Source organism: Dipodomys spectabilis, unplaced genomic scaffold (genome assembly GCF_019054845.1).
Source record: "Dipodomys spectabilis isolate Male_0828 unplaced genomic scaffold, ASM1905484v1 ptg000204l, whole genome shotgun sequence".
Classification (NCBI taxonomy): domain Eukaryota; kingdom Metazoa; phylum Chordata; class Mammalia; order Rodentia; family Heteromyidae; genus Dipodomys; species Dipodomys spectabilis.
In genome coordinates, this window is record NW_024870881.1 from 1,564,207 (window position 1) to 1,586,247 (window position 22,041).

General features: G+C 37.5%; 1 protein-coding gene across 4 annotated transcripts in view; it reads left to right on the forward strand.

Moving 5' to 3' along the window:
- Gkap1 (G kinase anchoring protein 1) overlaps positions 1-10,612 on the forward strand; it is a 53,360-nt gene extending 42,748 nt beyond the window's left edge. For 3 of the 4 annotated variants that reach the window (XM_042696221.1, XM_042696223.1, XM_042696222.1), the window contains 4 exons: positions 2,962-3,025; positions 6,026-6,096; positions 6,694-6,771; positions 10,290-10,612. In XM_042696221.1, the coding sequence (XP_042552155.1) occupies positions 2,962-3,025; positions 6,026-6,096; positions 6,694-6,771; positions 10,290-10,337 (261 nt within the window). In that variant the 3' untranslated portion in view covers positions 10,338-10,612. The remainder of the gene's footprint in view (positions 1-2,961; positions 3,026-6,025; positions 6,097-6,693; positions 6,772-10,289) is intronic. The other variant, XM_042696224.1, reaches the window with a different exon arrangement.
- The last annotated feature ends 11,429 nt before the right edge of the window (positions 10,613-22,041 follow it).

The window sequence follows — 22,041 nt, forward strand, 5'->3', positions numbered from 1 at the left end:
AAGTGCCTTCTTTGAATTCTTACGGAATATACTTAAGAATTACATATGATAATTCTGTTTAACTTTTTAAGAAACCTCCAAATTACTTTCCACAACATCCGTACCACTTATGGTCCCACCAGCAGTGCATAAAGGTTCCTGCTAATGCTTGTTACGTATACAATTTTCTGGGAAGGAGGTTATTTGGGGGGTGTGTGTGTGTGTGTGTGTATGTACACATACGTGCATGCATGCATGCATGCGTGCGCAACAGTCCTTAGGCTTGAAATCTTGAGGGCCTGGTGGTATCCCTGAGCTTTTTTGCTTAAGGCTAGCACTCTAGCACTTGAGCCTTTTTATACTTATGGCTTTATTGGTAATTAATGAGAATCTCACAGACTTTCCTGCCCAGATTGGCTTTGAACCTTGAAGTTTAAATCTCAGCTTCCTGCACAGCTAGGATTACAGGTTTGAGTCACCAGCTCCTGTGTGTATACAATTTGTTTAAACATAAATCTTAGTTCTTTGCTTAGGCTTAAAAATCTCCTTAGAGATAACCACATCAGATGTTCTTTTGACTAATAGTGGATCATTCATCACTTATTTATGAAGTGTTTGTAGTGTGCCAGGTCCTTTTTGGACCCAAAATATGTAAAATTGAAAAAAATCAAGCTTCAAATCTAATGGTTCTTACATTTCCCTTCTTCCTCTACCTTTGCTTTTAAGACTCAGCTTGCTGACTTGGGGTGGGGGGGAGGGGGGAGGCTGGGAAGGGATGTGAAGGGTAAACAAAGGAGGAGGCTGCAATGCTTGGTAAGAAATGTACGCATTATCCTGCCCATGTAATTGTAACCCCTCTGTACAGTATGTTCACAAATAAAATAAAATTAAAAAAAAAAGACTCAGCTTGCTAAAATATTTCCCAACTCTGTATACTCACGTTCCTTAGCTTTTCATTTCTATTTTCCTTTGTGTTAATAGGTATGGGGAATGTAAAAATGAGTTTTGGGAAGATAAAAATGTGGGATTTATAATTTTATGATATTTGACAGAATGAAGGGATTTGTTTCTAATATTGAAAACTGGTGAAATTTTCACAAAAAGGTAACTTTAGCATGTAGGGAGAAGAGTGTAAAAGGCATAGGAAGGTAACTGTAGGAAGTAGCTGACATTTAGAGGAATGTGAAATCTGTGGAGGATAAGATTGGAAGTATTTGTTGGACTCAGAATTTGAAGGCATTTGGATTTTAGAGGTCGCTTAAAGTCTTCAAAAGCAAAGTGACATGAGAATTTTTTTATGGGATGATAATGTTGTAACTGATGCCTACAGTCAAGGTAGTCCAGTAAAACCATGAATATTAGAGAAAACACATTTTAAATTGAGGAATGATAATTCTCAGAGTCCATTTTGGATATGTTGAATTTGAAATGGTTTTATTAGAGTCATAAATGCTCAGGATACAGTAGATTCACAACTTCTATGCTTTTAACTTTATCAACTTAATTTGCTCTTTTTTTGTATGAAATAAAAAATTATAGCTATATGTGGTGGTATGTACTTCAAAGGCATGAGGAAGGCAAGTTTGAGGCTAATCTGGGCTATAATAGCAAGATCCTGTCTTAGAAAAGCTAGAAAACAAAAGTAGTGTAGTTCTAAATATTCATAGTATTTCTGTATTCATAGTGAATGTAGTTATAGTTGAGTATATTTGTTTTTCTCTCATTTTTTATGTTTCTACCTGACTTGTCTCTCATTTCAAAGCATCTCAGAAGTCTTAATCCATTTGTATTTCCTGTGGTACTTATTTTGGTTCACTGTGTTAACTGCAATAATACTTAGTAAACATAACTGATTTATTATCAGCAATTTCAGGTATGAAATGCTTTTTAGTGAAGCCATCTGTGTAGGACTTAAATTTTCTTTACAAAAAAATTTTGAGGGGGGCTGGGAAGGTGGCTCAGTGGTAGAGCGCTTGCCTTGCATGCATGAGGCCCAGGGTTCGATTCCTCAGCACCACATAAGCAAAAAGAAAAAAGCTAGAAGTGGCACTGTGGCTCAAGTGGTAGAGCGCTAGCCTTGAGCTGAAGAGCTGAGGGACCGCGTCCAGGCCCAGACTTCAGGCCCCATGACTGGACCCAGAAAAAAAATTTTTGAGGGCTAAGTACAGTATCTTTACAATAAAAGATATATATTAATAAAAAAAATTTAAATGTTGAGGTCTAAGTATGTGACTCAGTATTAGAACACCTGCCTAGAATGCATAAAGCTCTGTGTTTGATCCCTAGCATCTCAAAACAAAATAAAATGAATCTGGTTACCTATGTACATATCTTAAGTATCTGTTGAATGAACAAAATGACAAGTGCTTTATATTAATATATTTTGTTTAGGCTTTTATTTTTCAATAATATATTAAATATATTTACTATATTTTTTTTCTTCTGGGACTAGGGTCTGACAAACAGTAATTACAGTAAATAGACTAAACAGGTAAATTGTGCTATAAAATAGTATAAATAAAATAATCACTACAAGTGTCTCAAAAGTTAGATGCAACTACAATTTAAAGTCCATTTTTTCACTTGCACTAGCAACATTTCTGGTAGCTACATGTTAAATGTAAAATATCAAAAGTTTAGTATATAATTGAACAACACAGGCTTAGAATTTGTGAATCATTTTTCTTTTTGTTTTATCTAAATTATTTTGAATTGTATAAGAGCTTTATTTGGCAAAGAAAGAGGAAAACTCTTTAGGTAAATTTAGTGTTACCCTAACATTTCTTCATGTTTAGCCTCTTGTCTTTTTTAATCACCTATGGTATTACCTAGTATTTTGTGAGAGGTTTTGCTTCCATTTTCCTCTTTGTTTCAGAAGTAATTTTTTGCCTTTCAGCAAGCCTAGAATTCACATCTCTCTAATTTAAATTAAATCATATCATTTACTTTTTTAAAATGAACATTTTTTTCTTTGACTCCTAGGCAAAGTATAAAGAAGTAAAGGCAAGAAATGCACAATTACTGAAAATGCTTCAGGAAGGTGAAAGTAAGTAATTTTTGTGTTTTTAGTATTAAAGTATATCTTACATAATATCTGAGGATAATTTTTCAAGATATATAACTTATCAGTGCAGCAATAAAAAGGTTTCTCAGAAGCTGAATAATTGCTGACAACATTATCATTGTAAGTTACTCTCAAAGTACCTTAGCTACATTTACAACTGTTTATGTAAGAGAAACCATTGAGATCTCAACACTTAAAAGTCATCAAACTATATATTTAGAGGGAAAAACAGTCCTAACATTTGCTAAGGATCAGCTTTTCATTGTTGGAGGAGGCAGTTTGATGGCATTGTAGGCTTTTTTTTCTGTTTGGTTTCTTCTCCCTCTCCACTGCTCTTCCTTCTTTTTCTGCTACTATAAACTGTTGGCAAGAAATCCTCAGTAGAAATCCAAAGAAATAATCCAAAAAGTGTTTAGAGATTAATATTAGTAAAGTTGATGATGATGATGAGAGATTCCCAGTTGCATCCCTGAACACATGTATAGTTATACCTTGAAAGTTCTATGAAGAATTTCCATCCATAACAGCAAACAAAACATGTATTTTTAATATAAGATTTATGCAAAGGAAATACAAAACTACATAGATTAAGATATAAATAGCCAGGCATTGGTGACTCACTCCTACAACCTTAGCTACTCAGGAGTGTAAGATCTGATGATCATGGATAAGCTGGCTTGGTCAGGAAACTCTGTGAGACTCTATCTCCAATTAAGCACATCCCCCCAACCCCCCCAAAAAATAAAATAAAATCCAGAAGTGGAGTTATAGCTCAAGTGGTAGAGCACTGGCTTTGAGTAGAAAAGCTCAGGGATAGCACCAAGTCTCTTGAGTTCAAGCCCCAGGACTGGCACCTAAATAAATTAAATAAATAAATAAATAGATGAATAAATGAGAACATTTCCTGAATAGATAAAACTAAATAAAATATTGTGCCTTCTTAATAAATGTTAATGAAATTTCAAACCAATGCTTATAAATTCAGGTATAGCCCTAAGAAACAGTGTAACCCACATTGAAAAATAAGAAGGTAGGCCGGGCGCTGGTGGCTCACGCCTGTAATCCTAGCTACTCAGGAGACTGAGATCTGAGGATCTCGGTCAGGCCCGGGCAGGAAAGTCTGTGAGACTCTTATCTCCAATAAACCACTAGAAAACTGGAATGGTGCTGTGGCTCAAGGGGTAGAGCGTTCACCTTGAGCTGAAGAGTGCAGGGACAGCGCCCAGGGTTCAAGCCCCACGACCGACCAAAAGAAAAAGAAAAGAAAAATAAGAAGGTATCAAAACTTATTTTCAAGTTAGGCACCAGTGGCTCATGCCTGTAATCCTAACTAATCAGGAGGCTAAGAGCTAACAATCATGTTTCAAAGGTAGCCTAGTCAGAAAAGCTGGAAGTGGAGCTGTAGCTCAAGTAGTAGAGCACTAGCCTTGAGCATAAAAGTTCAGGGACTGCGCTCAGGCCCTGAGTTTAAGCCTTAGGACTGGCACAGTCACACTCACACAAAAAAGGTATAGTCCTAGCCCTTAAGGCTGGAGAATTGACAAGGCAAGGTCAATTTAGACTATATAATGAGAAACTGTCTCAAAAAAGAAGTCAATTGCCCCATTTGTTAAGAAATGGAAACACTTGGAAAAAATTATATTAAGTGAAATAAGCCAGGCCCAAAGAAACATAGGTCCCATGGTTTCCCTTATTTGCAATAACTAGTATATGTCTGAGTCAAGCAGAAAAGGTCAGATAAGTTGATGTTAGGGAAATGAACCCTAAGATTTGTATTCACATGTTTTTTCCTTTCGTGCGATTGTTTCTAACACATAAGATTATTTCTTTGTTGCTTTGTATGTCCCTCCCCCATGGTATAAACCCTGCTTTCACTGTATTTGATGTCGGTATAATTTGTGGAGGGGAAGGGAAAAAACAAATCATTTAAATAGGGATAGGTGGACCCATTGCAACAATGAGGTGTACAAGTCGTTATGTCAAAAAACGAACTTTACAACTTTGGTGGGGTGGGGGAGGATGGGAAAGGATGGGAAGGGGAAACAAAGGAGAAGGCTACAATGCTTGATAAGAAATTGGACTGGGAAGGTGGCTCAGTGGTAGAGCACTTGCCTTGCATGCATGAGGCCCTGGGTTCGATTCCTCAGCACCACATAAGCAAAAAAGAAAAAAGCCGGAAATGGCGCTGTGGCTCAAGTGGTAGAGCACTGGCCTTGAGCTGAAGAGCTGAGGGACAGCACCCAGGCCCAGAGTTCAGGCCCCACGACTGGACCCCCCCCCCCAAAAAAAAGAAATGTACTCATTATCTTGCCCATGTAATTGTAACCCCTCTGTACAGTATTTTCACAAAGTCAAGGTAGTTAAATATTTTTCCTATGTAAAATTTTATAGTTTTCTATATACTTTTTTCCTACTTAGTATAGATGAAAGCATAATCATTTGTTTTATCTGTACAATTAATATTTTAACACTGTGCCTTAAAATGTCTAAGAAAAACTGCTGCAATTGTATGTAGATTAGTGGCAAAGCACTTGCCTACCAAGTGCAGCACACTTGAGTTTGATTTCCAGTACCAGGAAAAACAAAAACAAAACTTGCGTGATGAAACTGATCTGAGTTTACCCATGAAGCATTAAGAAATACATTCATTAAGGGGCTAAGAAATCATTCTTCTAGAGGCTGGGAAGGTAGCTCAGTGGTAGAGTGCTTGCCTTGCATAAATGAGGCCCTGGGTTCTATTCTTCAGCACCACATAAGCAAAAAAAGCCAGAAGTGGCGCTGTGGCTCAAGTGGTAGAGCGCTAGCCTTGAGCTGAATAGCTGAGGGACAGTGCCTAGGCTCAGATTTCAGGCCCCACGACCAACCAAAAAAAAAAAAAAAAAAATCATTGTTCTAGCTGTATTCCATGTAGACTATAGACTTTAATTGACTGATTATTAAAGTAGTTGAGTGACTGAAAAGAAAATACTGTTGTTTTTTCAGTGAAAGATAAGGCAGAAATACTTCTGCAAGTTGATGAATCACAAAGTATCAAGAATGAGCTAACTATACAGGTAAGCTGTAAAGCAAACATGGCTGGTTTAGTCTCAAAGTATTAAATTTCATTAAAAATATATAGCTCCTTAGTACTGCAAGAAAGTGATGGAAATTATACTTTATTACTGTTATAGTAAGTAAAGATTCTTTATTGTGTTAAGGGAGGTAGATAATCCCTGAATATTTTAGTGGACTATGAATACAGAGATAGAAAGGGCAGCTAGGCCGGATGCTGGTGGCTCACATCTGTAATCCTAGCTACTCAGGAGGTTGAGATCTGAAGATTGTGGTTCAAAGCCAGCCCCAGGAGGAAAGTCCATGAGACTATTATCTCCAATGAATCATTCAGAAAACCGGAAGTTTTCTGAGCACTGTGGCTCAGTGGTAGAGTGCTAGCCTTGAGCTGAAGAGCTGAGGGACAGTGCCCAGGCCCAGAGTTCAGCCCCAAAATGGACAAAAAAATGGACAAAATGGACAAAAAAAAGGCAGCTAGAACTTACCCTGTTCCTAGAATTGATTCATTCTCTTTCACATTTCTATTTATCATTGTGTTTAGAATCACTGTATTTGTCAGAAAGATTAAAGTTATTTTATTCTTAAATGTTTGGTTATAGGTGACTTCACTTCATGCTGCATTAGAACAAGAAAGATCGAAAGTGAAAGTATTACAAGCAGAATTAGCCAAATACCAGGTATGCTGTTGTAATTTTGAAGAGTTTTTATCACAAACCAGTATATTTGGAATAGAAAAATACACTTTCATTTTATCTAAAATTTATTTGCTGTGTTATTTTCTAAAATGCAAATTGCATTTTAGATTGCATACAATTTGCATTTTAGAAAACGTTGAGGTATTGGTTATAATAATTCAGAAAAGTCCTTGGAACTACATAGATATAGCACATGTGCCTTTTAATCATATGAGAAGATACACAATGGCATTTATACCATTACAAGTTTTGATTGCTGATTATAGCAATATCTCCTAGCTATCAATATTGTAAATATTGTATTGAGTGATACTTTGAAATTGTGTTAAGGTGCTAAACTGTGCTAAACCCAATGATTTTAACAACCATTGGTGACATTTGTATTGGTTACTATTTTGGTGAATGCAAAAGAGTGATTTTTTTGTGTGTGATTTTTCTAATTCTGTCATTCTGCATTTACAAGATGGTACTCGGCATTTTTTCAAAACAAGAATAAAGTGCTCTGTTTTAATATGTATATGGGTATATTGCACATATTTATATGTACACATGTATATGCCTAAGTCATAAAACAATGGGAATCATAAACTCAATAGCTACTCACTGTGGATCACTGATCGCATAGAGAGCATAAAAGTTGTTTAAACTAGCTTTGAAATGGAATCAGTCCCTTTGGGAGATTTTGAAAAGGACTCTTTTGGGCTGGGAAGCTGGCTCAGTGGTAGAGCGCTTGCCTTGCATGCATGAGGCCCTGGGTTTGATTCCCCAGCACCACATAAGCAAAAAGAAAAAACGCCAGAAGTGGCTCAAGTGGTAGAGTGCTAGCCTTGAGCTAAAGAGCTGAGAGACAGTGCCCAAGCCCAGAGTTCAGGCCCCACAACCGGACCCAAAAAAAAAAAGAAAAGGACTCTTTTATGTTTGTTGTTGAGTTTTTCTTAAGGCTCACTGAAGCCAAGTACCCATGGTTCATGTTTGTAATCCTAACTATTGATAAGACTGAGTTATGAGGATCTCAGTTCAAAGTCAGCCTGCAGACAAATCCATCAGACTCTTATCTCCAATTACCTAGCAAAAAGCTGGAAGTAGAAATAGCTGAAGTGGTAGAGACCATCTCAGAGAGAAAAAAAAAAAAACAAGCAAAAGTGTGAGGCTCTGAGTTCAAGCTCTACTACCTGCACAGAAAAAAAGGGCTCACTGAGAAGCATAGGTTTGATATTGAACCATTATAACCATAGTAAACTTAAGCTTGATAAGAACCATAAGTTTCTTCTTAACTTAAATAATTTTTCCTCTGTTTTTATTTCCTTGTTATATAACAGGAAATAAATCATTTTAAAAGTGTCTTTTCATATCTCATGCCCCACAAAATCTGTTCATACTGTTTTTCTCTGAATAAATCTTTGCAGAACTTTTACATAGTCAGGCATGAAGAAAACCTTCTGATACTCAGGAGGTTTTTTGGTTTTGTTCTGATTTTTTTTAAGGCTGATGTAGTTTGACTCCAAGAAGGAAAAGCTATAGGACAGAAAGCAGTAAAAGAAATGAAGAGATGCTACTATCATGTATGCTAGATATGCCCCTAATTAATGACAACCACTTTAAGAAATGTATTTCTACAGACAGGCAGTTCCCAAAATTAGCTGATTATCATGATCATCTCGGAACTTTTTCAAGTACATGTAATAATCCAATTAAGTAGGGGCAAGACAAAAACCTAGACATCAGAATTTTTTAATTACTGCTGCCTAGCTGGTTCTGATTATTAAGTTTTCAGTTTCATTGTCAACATTTATGAAAATGGGAAATACTTTAAAACCATAATAAGGTAAGTACTTCAAACCATTATTATGGTTAAAATGAGGGGCAGAGTATGTTGTTATGGAAGATTGAATGTTTCTTGTTAGTACCTTTGTCCTTTCCTTATTTCCATAGTTCAAATATTTCAGTTCTAAATCAAAATGAAACAAGGTGTTAAAGTAATATACAGGATTTGGCATGGTAGTTCATGCCTTTAATCATAGCAATATGAGAGGCAGAGGCAGAGATGGAAGAATTATGGTTTGAGGAAAGCTTGGGATGAAAATTATAGATCCTGTCTCAACAAAGAAGTTGGTGCACACCTATAACCCCAGCTATTCAGAGAACAGAGGTAGGAAAATTATGATTCTAGGTCAGTCCCAGAGGAAAAGTTTGAAAATATATCTGAAAAATAAATAAAGTTGTTTTTTTAAGGGTCTAGGGTATAGCTTTAGTGGTAGAGTGATTTATAGAAGTGCAAGGCCAGGAAGTGGCGCTGTAGCTCAAGTGGTAGAGCACTTGCCGCCTTGAGTTGAAGAGCTGAGGGACAACGCCCAGGCCCAGAGTTCAAGCCCCACGACCGACAAAAAAAAAAAAAAAAAGAAGTGCAAGGCCTGAGTTTAAACCTTAGTACTACAAAAAAAGAAATGAAAAAAGGACAAAGACAGAAGGGAGGAAAGTAATATGTGTAAAATTATTACTGTCTTTTAAGCTGCCTTCTTTATTCTCATTCAGGTCATAAATGGGGTTTCCTATGTAACAAATTAAATACAGATTTACAAAGGGTGAACAAATGCAGCAGTGGTACTCACTAAACACGATGTTGAAAATGAACTATACAACTTGTAGGTGGGGACAGGAGGGAAAAATGGAGAGAGTGAGGGAAGAGGTGACATTTTCTTTTTGAAAAAAAAAAACTGTACTCATTACCTGACTTAGGTAACTGTAACCACTCTGTACATCACCTTTAAAATAAAGTAACAGTAAAAAATAAAATATAATAAACTTCCAACCCCCCGAAAATACAGATTTATATAGGTCACTGAGCAATATGAAAAGAGTAACTTACTTTTCAGTCCACAAATGAACAAATCAAATTTCTAATTCTTTTTAATATATATAAAAATTGTCAGAACTTGAATTATAAGTTGAACTACCCAGAGGATAATGAACCAAATTTTGTATGTGGTTTATTATTGTATTGATCTAAAGTTCTGCTTTTTAACAACTATGAAAGTCAGACAAACTTTAAGAAATTAGTTATTCATGATCTTATTAGTCAAGCCTAAACAAGTTGATGGATAAGTAACTTTTCTACAGAAATTATAAAAAAAAAAAACCATATGAGGGCTGGGAATGTGGCTTATTAGTAGAGTGCTTGCCTACTATGCATGAAGCCCTGGGTTCAATTCCTCAGTACCAAATAGGCAGGAAAAAAAAGCCAGAAGTGACACTGTGGCTCAAGGGGTGGAGTGCTAGCCTTGAGCAAAAGAAGCTCTGGGACAGTGCCCAGGCCCTGTGAGTTCAAGCTTCAGATTTGCCCCTCCCCCCAAAAAAATTCCCATATGAAATAACTTAGTGGTATGTACATTAAGGAAAAAAACTTGCTTCCTTCTCTACCTCCTTTGGATCTTAGTGTTCTGAACATGACAATGTCCCCCAGATACTACTTTTCTAAATAATTTTCTCTGTTTTTTTTACAGGGTGGCAGAAAAGGGAAAAGAAACTCTGAATCTGACCAGTGTAGGTGATTGCATTAGCCTTGACACCAGCCCAAAAGTTAAAACTTTCAGGATTTTGCAAATATGTATATATTTAATGTTGTGCAACTGCTAAACTATGCAGTTTTTGTTGAAGGAACTAAAAGCAAGTAGCTCACTAACAGTCTAATTTTGTGTTCTTTTGGCTTAAAAGTGAAAAGAAGAAATACAGAATTCCAGCAGAACTCATGATTATTGTTTACTATCCATACATACTTCTTACCACTTTAGTTTTTCATCAGTCAATAAATTCATTTACTCTTCCACCGTTTGATTTTTTATTTTGTAAATTATGAAAGTATTATTTTTGCTTATACTTTAGTTAATTGAAATCTTTCAGTTCAAAATCTTATTCAGAACTTTCTGTGTACTAAGTCACACAAGATGGGTGAAATATGGTTGATATCTTCAAGCTGCTTATGCCTAAGGGAAATAGACGGTGAATATGGGTAAAAAAGGAGAAAACTAATTAAGGTATGTGTTAAGAGTATGATACTATATAATATATACTATTGAAACAAATTGAGTAAATTTAAGTGAGATAATTTTTAGAGAGGTGTTTTGCTGCTGCTGTTGATGGTGGTGGTGGTGAAAGATGGGTGTGAATTTATTGAGAAGTGTTTCAGGCAGAGGGAATGAAATTGAGATTTGTTTTTAAGTGCAGTCTGGCTTGTGGTTAGTAACAAGACATGGTTAGGGGAGTTTGGATGATTGAGGAGGAATGAATGGGAGATTTTTCATTGCTGTAATATATTCCTAGAATAATTTGTTATTTTTAGGACTTTGGGGGATTTTTTAGTACATTCAGTAAAATATATGATTCATTAAAATAAAGGTTTTCTTTGTGTATGATAGCAAAGCTGAACATATAAGTACTAATCTTAAAACTCCAGAGCTAGCATTGTATGAAAGAGTCCACTTGTTGACAGTCTTTTTGGTAGTAAAGAGGCCATTAAATTGTCAATTGCTTATATGTCTTTCTATATAAAACAACAAGGTTATATAAACCTTGCAAATTATTGTGATTTATTATTTTCTATATTTTTAGTGCTAGGTGCCATGAGGCACAGAGTACATGATGAAATGCTAAAGAAATATTTCACCTAATAATGAGCACATTCAAGGAAAAAGAAGCACAGTATGAAGAAACACAGATAAGCAAAGACTGTGTTGAAGGACTAGAAGGCCTTGGCCTTTAGTTGGTGATGGTCATGGTACTTAAGGATTGAACGCCGAGCCCCCACACATGATAGGTGAATGTGCTACCACTGAACTATCTACACTTGTCCAAGTTGCATTTTGACTGGAACATATGTTTACAGAAGGCAGTAATGAAGCTGCCAGAAAGATAATTGAGGGCTAACTTTTATCCATCTTAAATTTCAGATTAATCTGTGCATAATTTGATAGGAATGGGAAAAGCATTAAAATTTTACAATCAGAGTTATTCTTTAAGATTTAGTTTAAATCGAAAGTCATAAAAAAGAAATAACCAACCCATTAGGGGTTAGAGGTTATTGCTAGGGTGGTAGAGTGCCAGCCGATGAGTGAAATTGTGAGATCCAAGTTTGAGTTATGATCTCAGACAAAAAAAAAAAAAAAATCAAAGAAAAAGTAATGTAGAAGACAGTATCAAGGAGGATTTTATAAAAGTAAAAATAGGAGTTAAAAGTGATCTGAACTAGAAAATGGCAGTAGAATTCAGAAGATGAAGTAAAGGATATAAGACTCCATGGTAGAATCTAGTAAACTTAAGGGTGACAAAGAAGTGCATCACAAACAAAAATAAGAAGGCCTTAAGCTGGGCACCAGTGGCTCACATCTGTAATTCTAGCTACCTATGAGGCTGAGATCTGAGGATATCAGTTCAAAGCCAGCCTAGACAGGAAAGTCCATGAGACTCTTCAATTAAAAAAAACAAAAGCTGGGCACCAGTGGCTCACGCCTGTAATCCTAGCTACTCAGGAGGCTAAGATCTGAGGATCTCGGTTCAGAGCAGCTGGGGCAGAAAAGTCCGTGAGACTCTCTATCTCCAATAAACCACCAGAAAACCGGAAGTGGTGCTGTGGCTCAAATGGTGGAGCACTTACCTTGAGCTGAAGAGCTGAAGGACAGCATCCAGGCCCAGAGTTCAAGCCCCACAACTGACAGAAAAAAAAAAAAAAGGCTGGAAATGGAAATGGAAGTGTGGCTCAAGTAGTAGAGTTCTAGACTGCAGTAAAAAAGTACAGGCCTCAAACCTTGAAGGGAATGACAATAGTGATGCATTAGGTAAAACTAAGCCTGACTAGCCTGGCTGTATATGCCTGTAAACTCAGTATTCATGAGATTGAGACAAGATATTCATACTTTGGGGATCAGCTTACACGATATAGTGAGTTTCAGACCAGTCTAGGCTCTGTATTGAAACCTGGTCTTCTAAAAAGTCAAGCAATTGATAGATAAATTGATGGAGGAATTAATGTTAATGATGTGGACAGAATTGGCTTTTGGTATGTTTAAATTAGGTTTTCCTTGCAAAGCATCTAAAAGTAGGAGTGCATCATAGAAGTGTTTTGTTTGGGGCAGTATTGGAATTTGAACTCAGGATTTTGCTCTGGTAGGCTGGTGTTCTACCACTTTAGGCCACATCCAGTCCATTTTGCTTTCATTAATTTTGAATAAAGTCTTGCTTTTCTCCCAGGCTGGCTAGACTGTAGTCCTCTTACATATGCTTCTCCATAGTAGCTAGGATGATAGATATGTACCACTATGTCCAGCTTCTTTTTGATTGACATGAGATCTTGCAAACTTTTTGCCCAGACTGACATTTAACTTTGATCATTGCAGTCTCAGCCTCCCGAATACCTACCATTATAGGTATGACCTTGTGTATATTTTAATCCAAAGCTTTCACTCTAGTGAGCTAGTAAGATAGCATTGTGAATCAAAACGACTAGATAACTGCAAGAAAACTTGTGAAGTTATAATCAACCAGCTTGAGGTCTCCCTTATTTTACTTTCTATTTAAGTTTTAGAATTTAAGTTTTACCACCATTAACCATGTTAGATATTTCTGGTGGTGGTGATTAAAAATTAACTTTTTATAATCTTATTACAGATAAAATATTTTATAGACATTACTACTTAAGACGATTTTTGCTTCTTGTGAATTTAGGAAGAGATTTTTCCTAATCTATTCATTTATCTACTATCTATATAAATGATTTCATCAGCTTATATGGAATTAACTTGAAAAAAAACTTAGTTGAGATATAACTGACACCCAACTGCATTTGCTAAATTAGAATTAGTGAACATGTTTTTGTGATTTTGAAAATTGTTGAGAGTTGCTGTATGGAACAATTTGAGATCTACTTAGTAGTACATATGTAGGCTTGAAAAAAAATGCATTGTGCCATTTGGGTTACATTATTCTATATGTATTCAGTTAGATCAAATTTCCTCAAATGGAATTATATCTTTAATGAGTTTCTGTCCTAATCTGTACTGAGAGAAGTATGGTAAAATCTGATTGTGCATTTGTTTACTTTTGTCAATCTTCTTTGTGAGGTCTGTATATAAAGTAAAATTGTTTTCATCTTTGTGGTGAAAGATAAATTATATTTTCGTGAAGTGGTTGTCAATAGTATGTTTTTAGTTTAAATGTCTATATCATCCAATATAGCCATAATGGCTTCCTTGAATTTAGTACTTCCATGATATATTTGATAACACCCTTTCATTATTAATCATTCTGGGTCTTTTTGATTCTGTTGTTTTGTTGTGCTGGTCCTGAGGCTTGAACTCAGGGCTCAGATGCTTGTCCTGGAGCGTTTTAGTTCAAGGTTAACACTCTACCACTTGTGCCACAGCTCCACTTTGGGCTTTTTATGTAGGCTGCCTTCCAGTTATGATCCTTGGATCTCAGACTCCTGAGTAGCTAGGATTACAGACATGAGCCACCCTCCTCCCCAACTGTCCTTATGCTTTTAGTATGTCTGTTATAAATAATACATTTTACTTGTTTTAATCCCAGTTTGACAACCTTCTATGTTTCTGGTTTTCTCCTTTTCTTTGTGTAACTGACTTGAAAATCTCTTGTGTCTGGTCTCAAGTGCTTATAAGAAGTCTTCCTGGGGCTGGGAAGGTAGCACAGTGGTAGAGTGTTTGCCTTGCATGCATGAGGCCGTGGGTTCGATTCCTCAGCACCACATAAGCAGAAAAAGCCAGCAGTGTTGCTGTAGCTCAAGTGGCAGAGAGGGAGCCTTGAGCTGAAGAGCTGAGGACAGCGCCCAAGCTCAGAGTTTAGGCCCACGACCAGGAAAAAAAGAAAAAAAAAAGTCTTCCAGGGCTGGGAATATGGCTTAGTTAGTGGTAAAGTGCTTGCCTAGCATGCATGAAGCCCTGGGTTCCATTCCTCAGTACCATATAAACAGAAAGAGCCAGAAGTGGCGCTGTGGCTGAAGTGGTAGACTGCTAGCCTTGAGCTAAAAAAAGAAGCTCAGGGACAGTGCCCAGGCCTGAGTTCATACCCCAGGACTGGCCAAAAAAAAAGTCTTCCATCTGATGTGATGATGAACACCTATTATCTCAGCACTTGGGATGTGGAAGCAGGAAGATTTTCAGTTTGAGGCTAGTCCTGGCCAACTTACAAGATTCTTATCTCAAAAATAAAATTAATTGCAGAAAGGCTAGGGTTGTAGCTCAAGTGGCAGATCACTTGCCCCATAAGCACGGGGTCCTGGGTACAATCCTTAGTACCAGGGGAGAGGGAGATATTCCAACTCTATAGTTTTTTTTTTCTTTTTAAATAGAGGAATTTCTCCCTAGAAAAGGTAGTACCAAAGCTTACTCTATTTTGCTATGGTGGAGCTTTACCTCCCAACATATAGTACTAAAATTTAACTTCAGAGTCAGGTTCTACCTTTTCAAATAACTAATATAAGGATTTGTCATCAAACCAACTATTGTTGGCAAGAGATAGTTGGAAATTAGGATTTAAATTATTCGATTCTCTCTCTCTCTCTCTTCCTCTCTCTTCCTCCTTCCCTCCCTCTTGCTCAAGGCTAGCACTCTACCACTTGAGCCACAGCACCACTTTCAGCTTTTTCTGTGATTTAATTGGAGATGTGAGTCTCACAGACTTTTACTTCCTGGGCTGACTTCGAACCACAATCCTCACTCATAGTTCAGCATCCTGAGCAGCTAGGATTACAGGTGTGGGCCACTGGCGCCTGACAGTTCAATAACTTTAATCTTATCAAACAACATTTTTGTCTTAGTTGTCTAATGTAGTACCATGTATACAAGAAATACTCTCTATATAAAAGCATCCCTTTTAGTTTGTAGAAAGTATAATACTAGTCATGCTGCTGGCTAGTTGTGTGTTGCTATAACATATCTGAGGCTAGGAACGAAAAAGAAGTTTATTACACATTCTGGAGATTGAACAGCATAGCACTAATGTCTTCCCTGGCTGTATCATATGGCACTTCAGGGGAGATACGAAACTCACAAAGCTCCACTTTCTCTGGACTAGAAAAGTATTAATCCCTCTTAAAAGACCTAATCTTCTCCCAGGAGGTCCCAGGTCTAAAAAGGTACCATCACCTCTCAACATCACCACACTGGAGACCCAACTCCCAAGTTTATGAACACTCAAAACTATGTCCAAACCATAGCACTGACATTTAAACTTATTTAATAGCAAAGTATTTTGCCAGTATTTTGGGTCAGAATAACTAGTTCTTCCTTTTTATTTCTAAACATAATAAAATTTTATGTGGATGGTCCATTTGTGGCTTGAACTCATGGACTTTACTTCCCCTGGCTTTGAACTGTGATTCTCAACTCTCAGACTCCTGAGTACCTAAAATTACAGACATGATCCACTGGCAGCCAGCTCTGTGGATGATTTTTTAAACTGTTGAAAGCATTGGGATAAAAAAACAGGAAAAGAGAGTATACAGACTCCAAAAATAATGTATATACTTAAAATATTTTAACTGATCCTTTCTCTTTAATTGGGTGTGAATTCTTTGACATTTCTTATACCAGAAATGGAGAGGGCTAGAGGCATGGTTCAAGTAGTGGAGCACCTGCCTATCTGGCAAGAAAGGAGGGAGGAAGGGAGAGAAAAAGGAAGGGATGAAGGAAAGAAAACATAGTTACTTTTTTTGTGAATGTGGGTGGCTCTTGCCATTTTGGCCAATAGAATAGGGCAAAAATGATGGACTTTCTAAGCCAGGACCCTTGGCAGCTTCTCCTCCTCTTTCACATTGTAATATTCTCTGGGGGAAGCTATCTGCCAGTGCTAAGCCCTCCGTCCTGTAAGAAACTTGTACACATGGCAAGACTACCTATACCTTGGCATAGCTGATAGCCAGCAGCAACTACAGGCCATGAAAATGAACCACTGGATCTCATTCAAGGCACCTCATGACCCCAACCTCAGTTGCATTCTCACTGCAGCTCCATGTGAAATCCCAGATAAGAACTACCCAGGTATGCATCTTAGTTCTTTCAGGATGTTATAACAAAATGCCATGTACTTGACATCTTACAAGCAAGAGAGGTCTTCTACTCACAGCTCTGGAGACTGTCTAAGATTGAGGCAAGAGCAGGCTGACTGTTGTGAGCTTTCTGGTTCATGGATAGCACTTGCAAGTCATATATTCACATGAAAGGTCATGACACAGGTTCTCACTAGATCAGCCAGCCTCAGACTTAGTATGTAGCCCAGACTGGCATCAAAGTCTCAATCATCCATACTCAGCCTCCCAAATTAGCATGTATCACTGGGACCTAATACCATTCATGAAGGTTCCACCTCCCTGGTAATTAGATTTCACAATATGAATTTGGGGGAGGGGTGGAATAAGACCACAGCATTTTAAGCTACTTAATTTTGAAATGTTTTAAACATCTGCAAAGCAAAGCAAAGCAAAAAAATATATATATATTTTTTTTTGTCAGTTGTGGGGCTTGAACTCTGGGCCTGGGTGCTGTCCCTCAGCTCTTCAGCTCAGGGTGAGCACTCTACCACTTGAGCCGTAGCACCACTTCTGGTTTTCTGGTGGTTAATTGGAGATGAGTCTCACAGACTTTCCTGCTCCAGCTGGCTTTGAACGGCGAGCCTCAGATCTTAGCCTCCTGAGTAGCTAGGACTACAGGTGTGAGCCACCAGTAACTGGCTCAAAGCAAAATTTCTTAATTGGAAGAAAAAAGTAATGCCAAAATACCATGGAAACCCATGTCAGATGTGGTGACTCATATCTGTAATCCCAGCAAGGAGGATCACAATTAGAGGTCAGCTAGAGTCAAAAGCAAGACTCTATCTCAATAAGTGGACATGGTTACATCCCGACTATTCAGGAGGCCAGGTTTATATCAGCCTGAGGATGATCTTTCACAAAAAGTGAGCCCTACCTGAAACACCGAGGCAAAAAGGGCTGGAGGTATGGCTCAAGCCACAGTGGAGCACCTGCCTAGCCAGGGCCAGGCCTTTAAATATCAGTGAGTGACCCCACCAAAACCAACCAACCAAACAAAAACCTGTAAAGCCTGCAATATTGGTGTTTGGCACTAGGGGGAGGCAGAAGACAGGAAGGCCCCCAGGGAATCTTAATGAACTCAGAACTTGAGTCAATAGAGGGAAAATATTGGAAACTGAAGAAAAGGGGATTCTTGCTAAGAAATGACATGATGCAGCAGTAGCTTGGAAAGTGGACCTTGGAAGGTAGATCTGATAGGAAATGTTTTTCAGATGGAACATAGAAATGGTTTCTCTACCTAAGGTAAAAATAAGAGACTAACAAGTTTTTATGCAGACTGTAAAGGAGTCAGGAATCACTTGGTTCAAAAATGAAACTGTCAGTCTCAGACATTTCCCAAAGTTGAAAAAGAAAGTTAAGATAAAGATCTCAAGTAGCTATGTTGACTCTCTAAGCTATAAACATTTCTCTCTCAGTTAAGTCAGGACTTCTAAAGATTTAGGGAAGTGTTCTTTGTTTTATTTTTGCAATCTGAGAACTGAACTCAAGACCCTAGTAGCAAACACTCAAAATGTGACCCACACTCTCAGCCCCTTCCTCTGGGTCCACACCCCATTCCATTTTTTTTCTTATAGTACTGGGAATTGGGGCCCGAGCCTTGTGTTTCCTGGAAAATGCTCTACCACCTGATTTTTAGTGTTTTCAGATTGGATTTTGTGTTTACTTTGCCTCTGCTTTTGGAGTAGCTAGTTTTACAGGTGAGTGCCCACCTTCAAAGGATCTTAAGGGTAGTACGCTTCATGTGCAGCCAAGTTAGAGAAAGGCCCGTCTCAGGAACGGGTGTTGGCTATAGCTTTTGTATGATAAAGCTGATAGGAATTGTAATCCTAGCTACTCAGGAGGCTGAGATGTGAGGATCACGATTCAAAGCCAACCCAGGCAGCAAAGTCCCTGACATTTTTATCTCCAATTAACCAACAGAAAATTGGAAGTGGGCTGTGGCTCAAAGGGGTAGAATGCTAGCCTTGAACAAAGGAGCTCAGGGACAGCACCCAGGCCTGGAGTTCAAGCATGACCAACCAAAAAAATAAAAAATAAAGCTGATAGGAAAAAAGGGATGGGGGGGGGAGGGAGGGAGTCAGAGAAAAGCACTCCAAATACCTTAAGCACCAACTGTGCTGTGAGAAGTCCAAGGCCCCCTAAAGAGGCTACAACCTTAATAGGCTCTGATTAACAGCCCCCAAATGAGTTCCCAACCAATGTCCAGTTTCACAGGCCAACCATGTGAATGGGCCATCTTGGTTACTCATAATCCATCTCACATCTGATGCCAATACTTGAGAGAATTGGAGAACTGTCCAGTTGAGTTTAGTCAATTCACAGCACATTGAGACATCTTTAATAAGTGTTTTGAAGCTTTAGAGTGTTCTGATGTGTAGTTGAGATAGTGTTCCAATATTTAAGGTCCATTTTGCCTTTTTTTTTGCATCAGCTTCTTATTTATACAGGATTATGTATGTCTGCAAATCTCAACACTATTGAAGTTATAGCACTACACTACAAGGAAAATCCCTATATTGCCCAGGTTAGCATGGTGATATGTTTCAAGGTTTATGAAATAAGATAATGTCAGGGTTTTGTTGGCTAGGTATGAGTTTCAAATTTTTTTTTTGTTCTTTATATCAGCTGAATTTCTATTCCCTCACTGCATTTGTGAGTTTTGTAAATGAATACATTAACAAAGTAAATTAAAATTCTAGCAGAATACCATTCAAAAGTAGCCTATATCTACACAGTGTAAGATTATACTTGTTTTAGCATAGATTTTTATCTTCCAAAATATGGATAAAAGCGTTTTTTTCCTTGTATAATACTCACTGCGATGTAAACCTCTTACTTGATCTTCATTTAACCACTAGCTCATTACCCTGTTTGTATTCCAATCATCCTGGATGGTCTGTCTGTAATTTCTCATGCATCTCATGGATCTTAGTGCCAGGGAGGGACTTTTCTGCTTCTTCTCTGTGGCCCACACAATTTTACCACTCTGTTGAAACCTTTTGTTGTTGAGACAGCTGAGCTGTTACCATTCTTCCTCCTCATTACAGTCATCCATGTATCAACACCTATGAGTTGCTGTCATACTTTGAAAGGACAGTAGCTCCTTGGTTATTCATCATGTTCAATAACTTGAACATCCACCTGGATTTATCTGTAACCCAATTTTCTGGATTAATCTTTTCAAATACAGCTTTTTTTTTTTTTTTGAGACAGTCTCTTAACCTCTCATTTGCAATCCTTGTGCCTCAGCCTCCTAAGTATTGGGTTTATAGTTCTGACTACCATGACTGCTTAAATATAACTTCATTGAAATACAATTCACATAAAAAATTTCCCCTTTTAAGGAGGCTCAAGTCCGTGAGACTCCTATCTCCAATTAATCACCAGAAAACCAGACATGGTGCTGTGGCTAAAGTGTCAGAGCATTCACCTTGAGCTGAAGAGCTGAGGGGCAGCGCCCAGAGTTCAAGACCCACAACAGACAAAAAAAATTGCCCTTTTAAAGTATACTTTATGATTTGAGTATATTCCTGGGATTTTATAGCCATGATCATTAACACTAGAACATTTTTCATTACCTCTCAAAATCTTGTGCTCATTATTGGTCATTCCACATTCTGTCTCTTCAGTCTTTGACAACTAATAATCCTTCTGTCTACCTATCTTGGATATTTCATATAAAAAAGGTGATGTCCTATGTGGTTTCTGTATTGTTTTACTGGCTTTTTATACATAACAAAACCTTTTCCAGACTCATCCATGTTCAGCATCTCTCTCCTCCTCCTCCTCCTCCTCCTCCTTCTCCTTCTCCTCCCCCTCCTCCTCCCCCTCCTCCTTCCCCTCCTCCCCCTCCCCCTCCTCCTCCTCCTCCTCCTCTTTTTTTTTTGGCTGTTATGAATAAAGCTTCCAAAAATATGCACAGATTTGGTATGGGCTTATGTTTGTAGTTCTCTTGATTGGAATTGTTGGATTATATGTTACCTCTCTTTAACCTTTCTGCCAAGGGAATGCAGAGGTCCAGGCCTTGTGTGAGCTAAGCCTGTGCTCTACTGCTAATCTACACCCTAGCTTGTTTAACCTTTTGAGGAATTTCCAAAGGAATTTGGAATTTTGAGGAATTTTAAAGTAGTTACACCATTTTATATTCCCTCCAGTAATTTCCAGTTGAATGCCACAGAATTGATACTGTGACCCTTTCAGCCAATCAGGAAGTAGATGATGCCCCTATGTCCTAGTCTGAATGGTGATGTCAACTTGAATCACCTGTTTAAGGTAGTGACTGCCAGGTTTCCTTACTACAAAATTACCATTTTCTCTTGATATTAAGTGTTTTATAGAGAGATACTTTGAGAATATGCAGATACCCTATTATCAACGTCTTTCTTTTTCTCAAAAAATATATAGCTTTACACTATCTTTATTAAAATATATTGTTCTGAGGAAATGCTAGACTTTTAATAATTGTTTTTGTATAACTGACAAACAGGGTTACAATTACATGAATAAGGTACAATCAGTACACTTCATTTCAACCATTTTAACTCTTACCTCGATCTCCCAATCTTTCCCTCTGGCCTCCACCCATAAGATAGCCAGTTCATTTTCTACATAGTGTCTCATGAGTATCGCTGTTGTATTTGTTCATCCTTGTTACACCTTTTATTTACCACCCCTTACCCTCCCAAATACAATAGGAAAAGAATGAAAAAGCAACAATAGCAACTAAAGAGCGTCTCTTGTTTCCTATTTTGGGAGTTCATTTCATAGGATATTATTTTATATGAGGCCTTTGCCCTCTAGTCCTATGCTTAGTCTCCTTTGGCATCTGCATATTAATGACTAGGGTCCTATACAATTTATCATGTCTTGGTTTTATTTATTTGTTTTGTTCATTCAAGTGTGTTTACTTGTAGATTTATAGGCACATCTTTACTCATTAATTTTGGCACCCATCCGTGATTTCCACCTACAGCATTTATTCATATGTAAGAGTTCTAAGTGGTGATTTTCATTGTTAACATCCCCCTTGCATTTATTACTATTATTCTAGAAGGAAGAACAGTTCTTTTGCTTCATTCATTCATATATGTTTGTTTTATTCTGTAGGTTACAATCTTTTTAACTATCATGATTTAGTTGTTGATCAAGTTTTCTGAGAT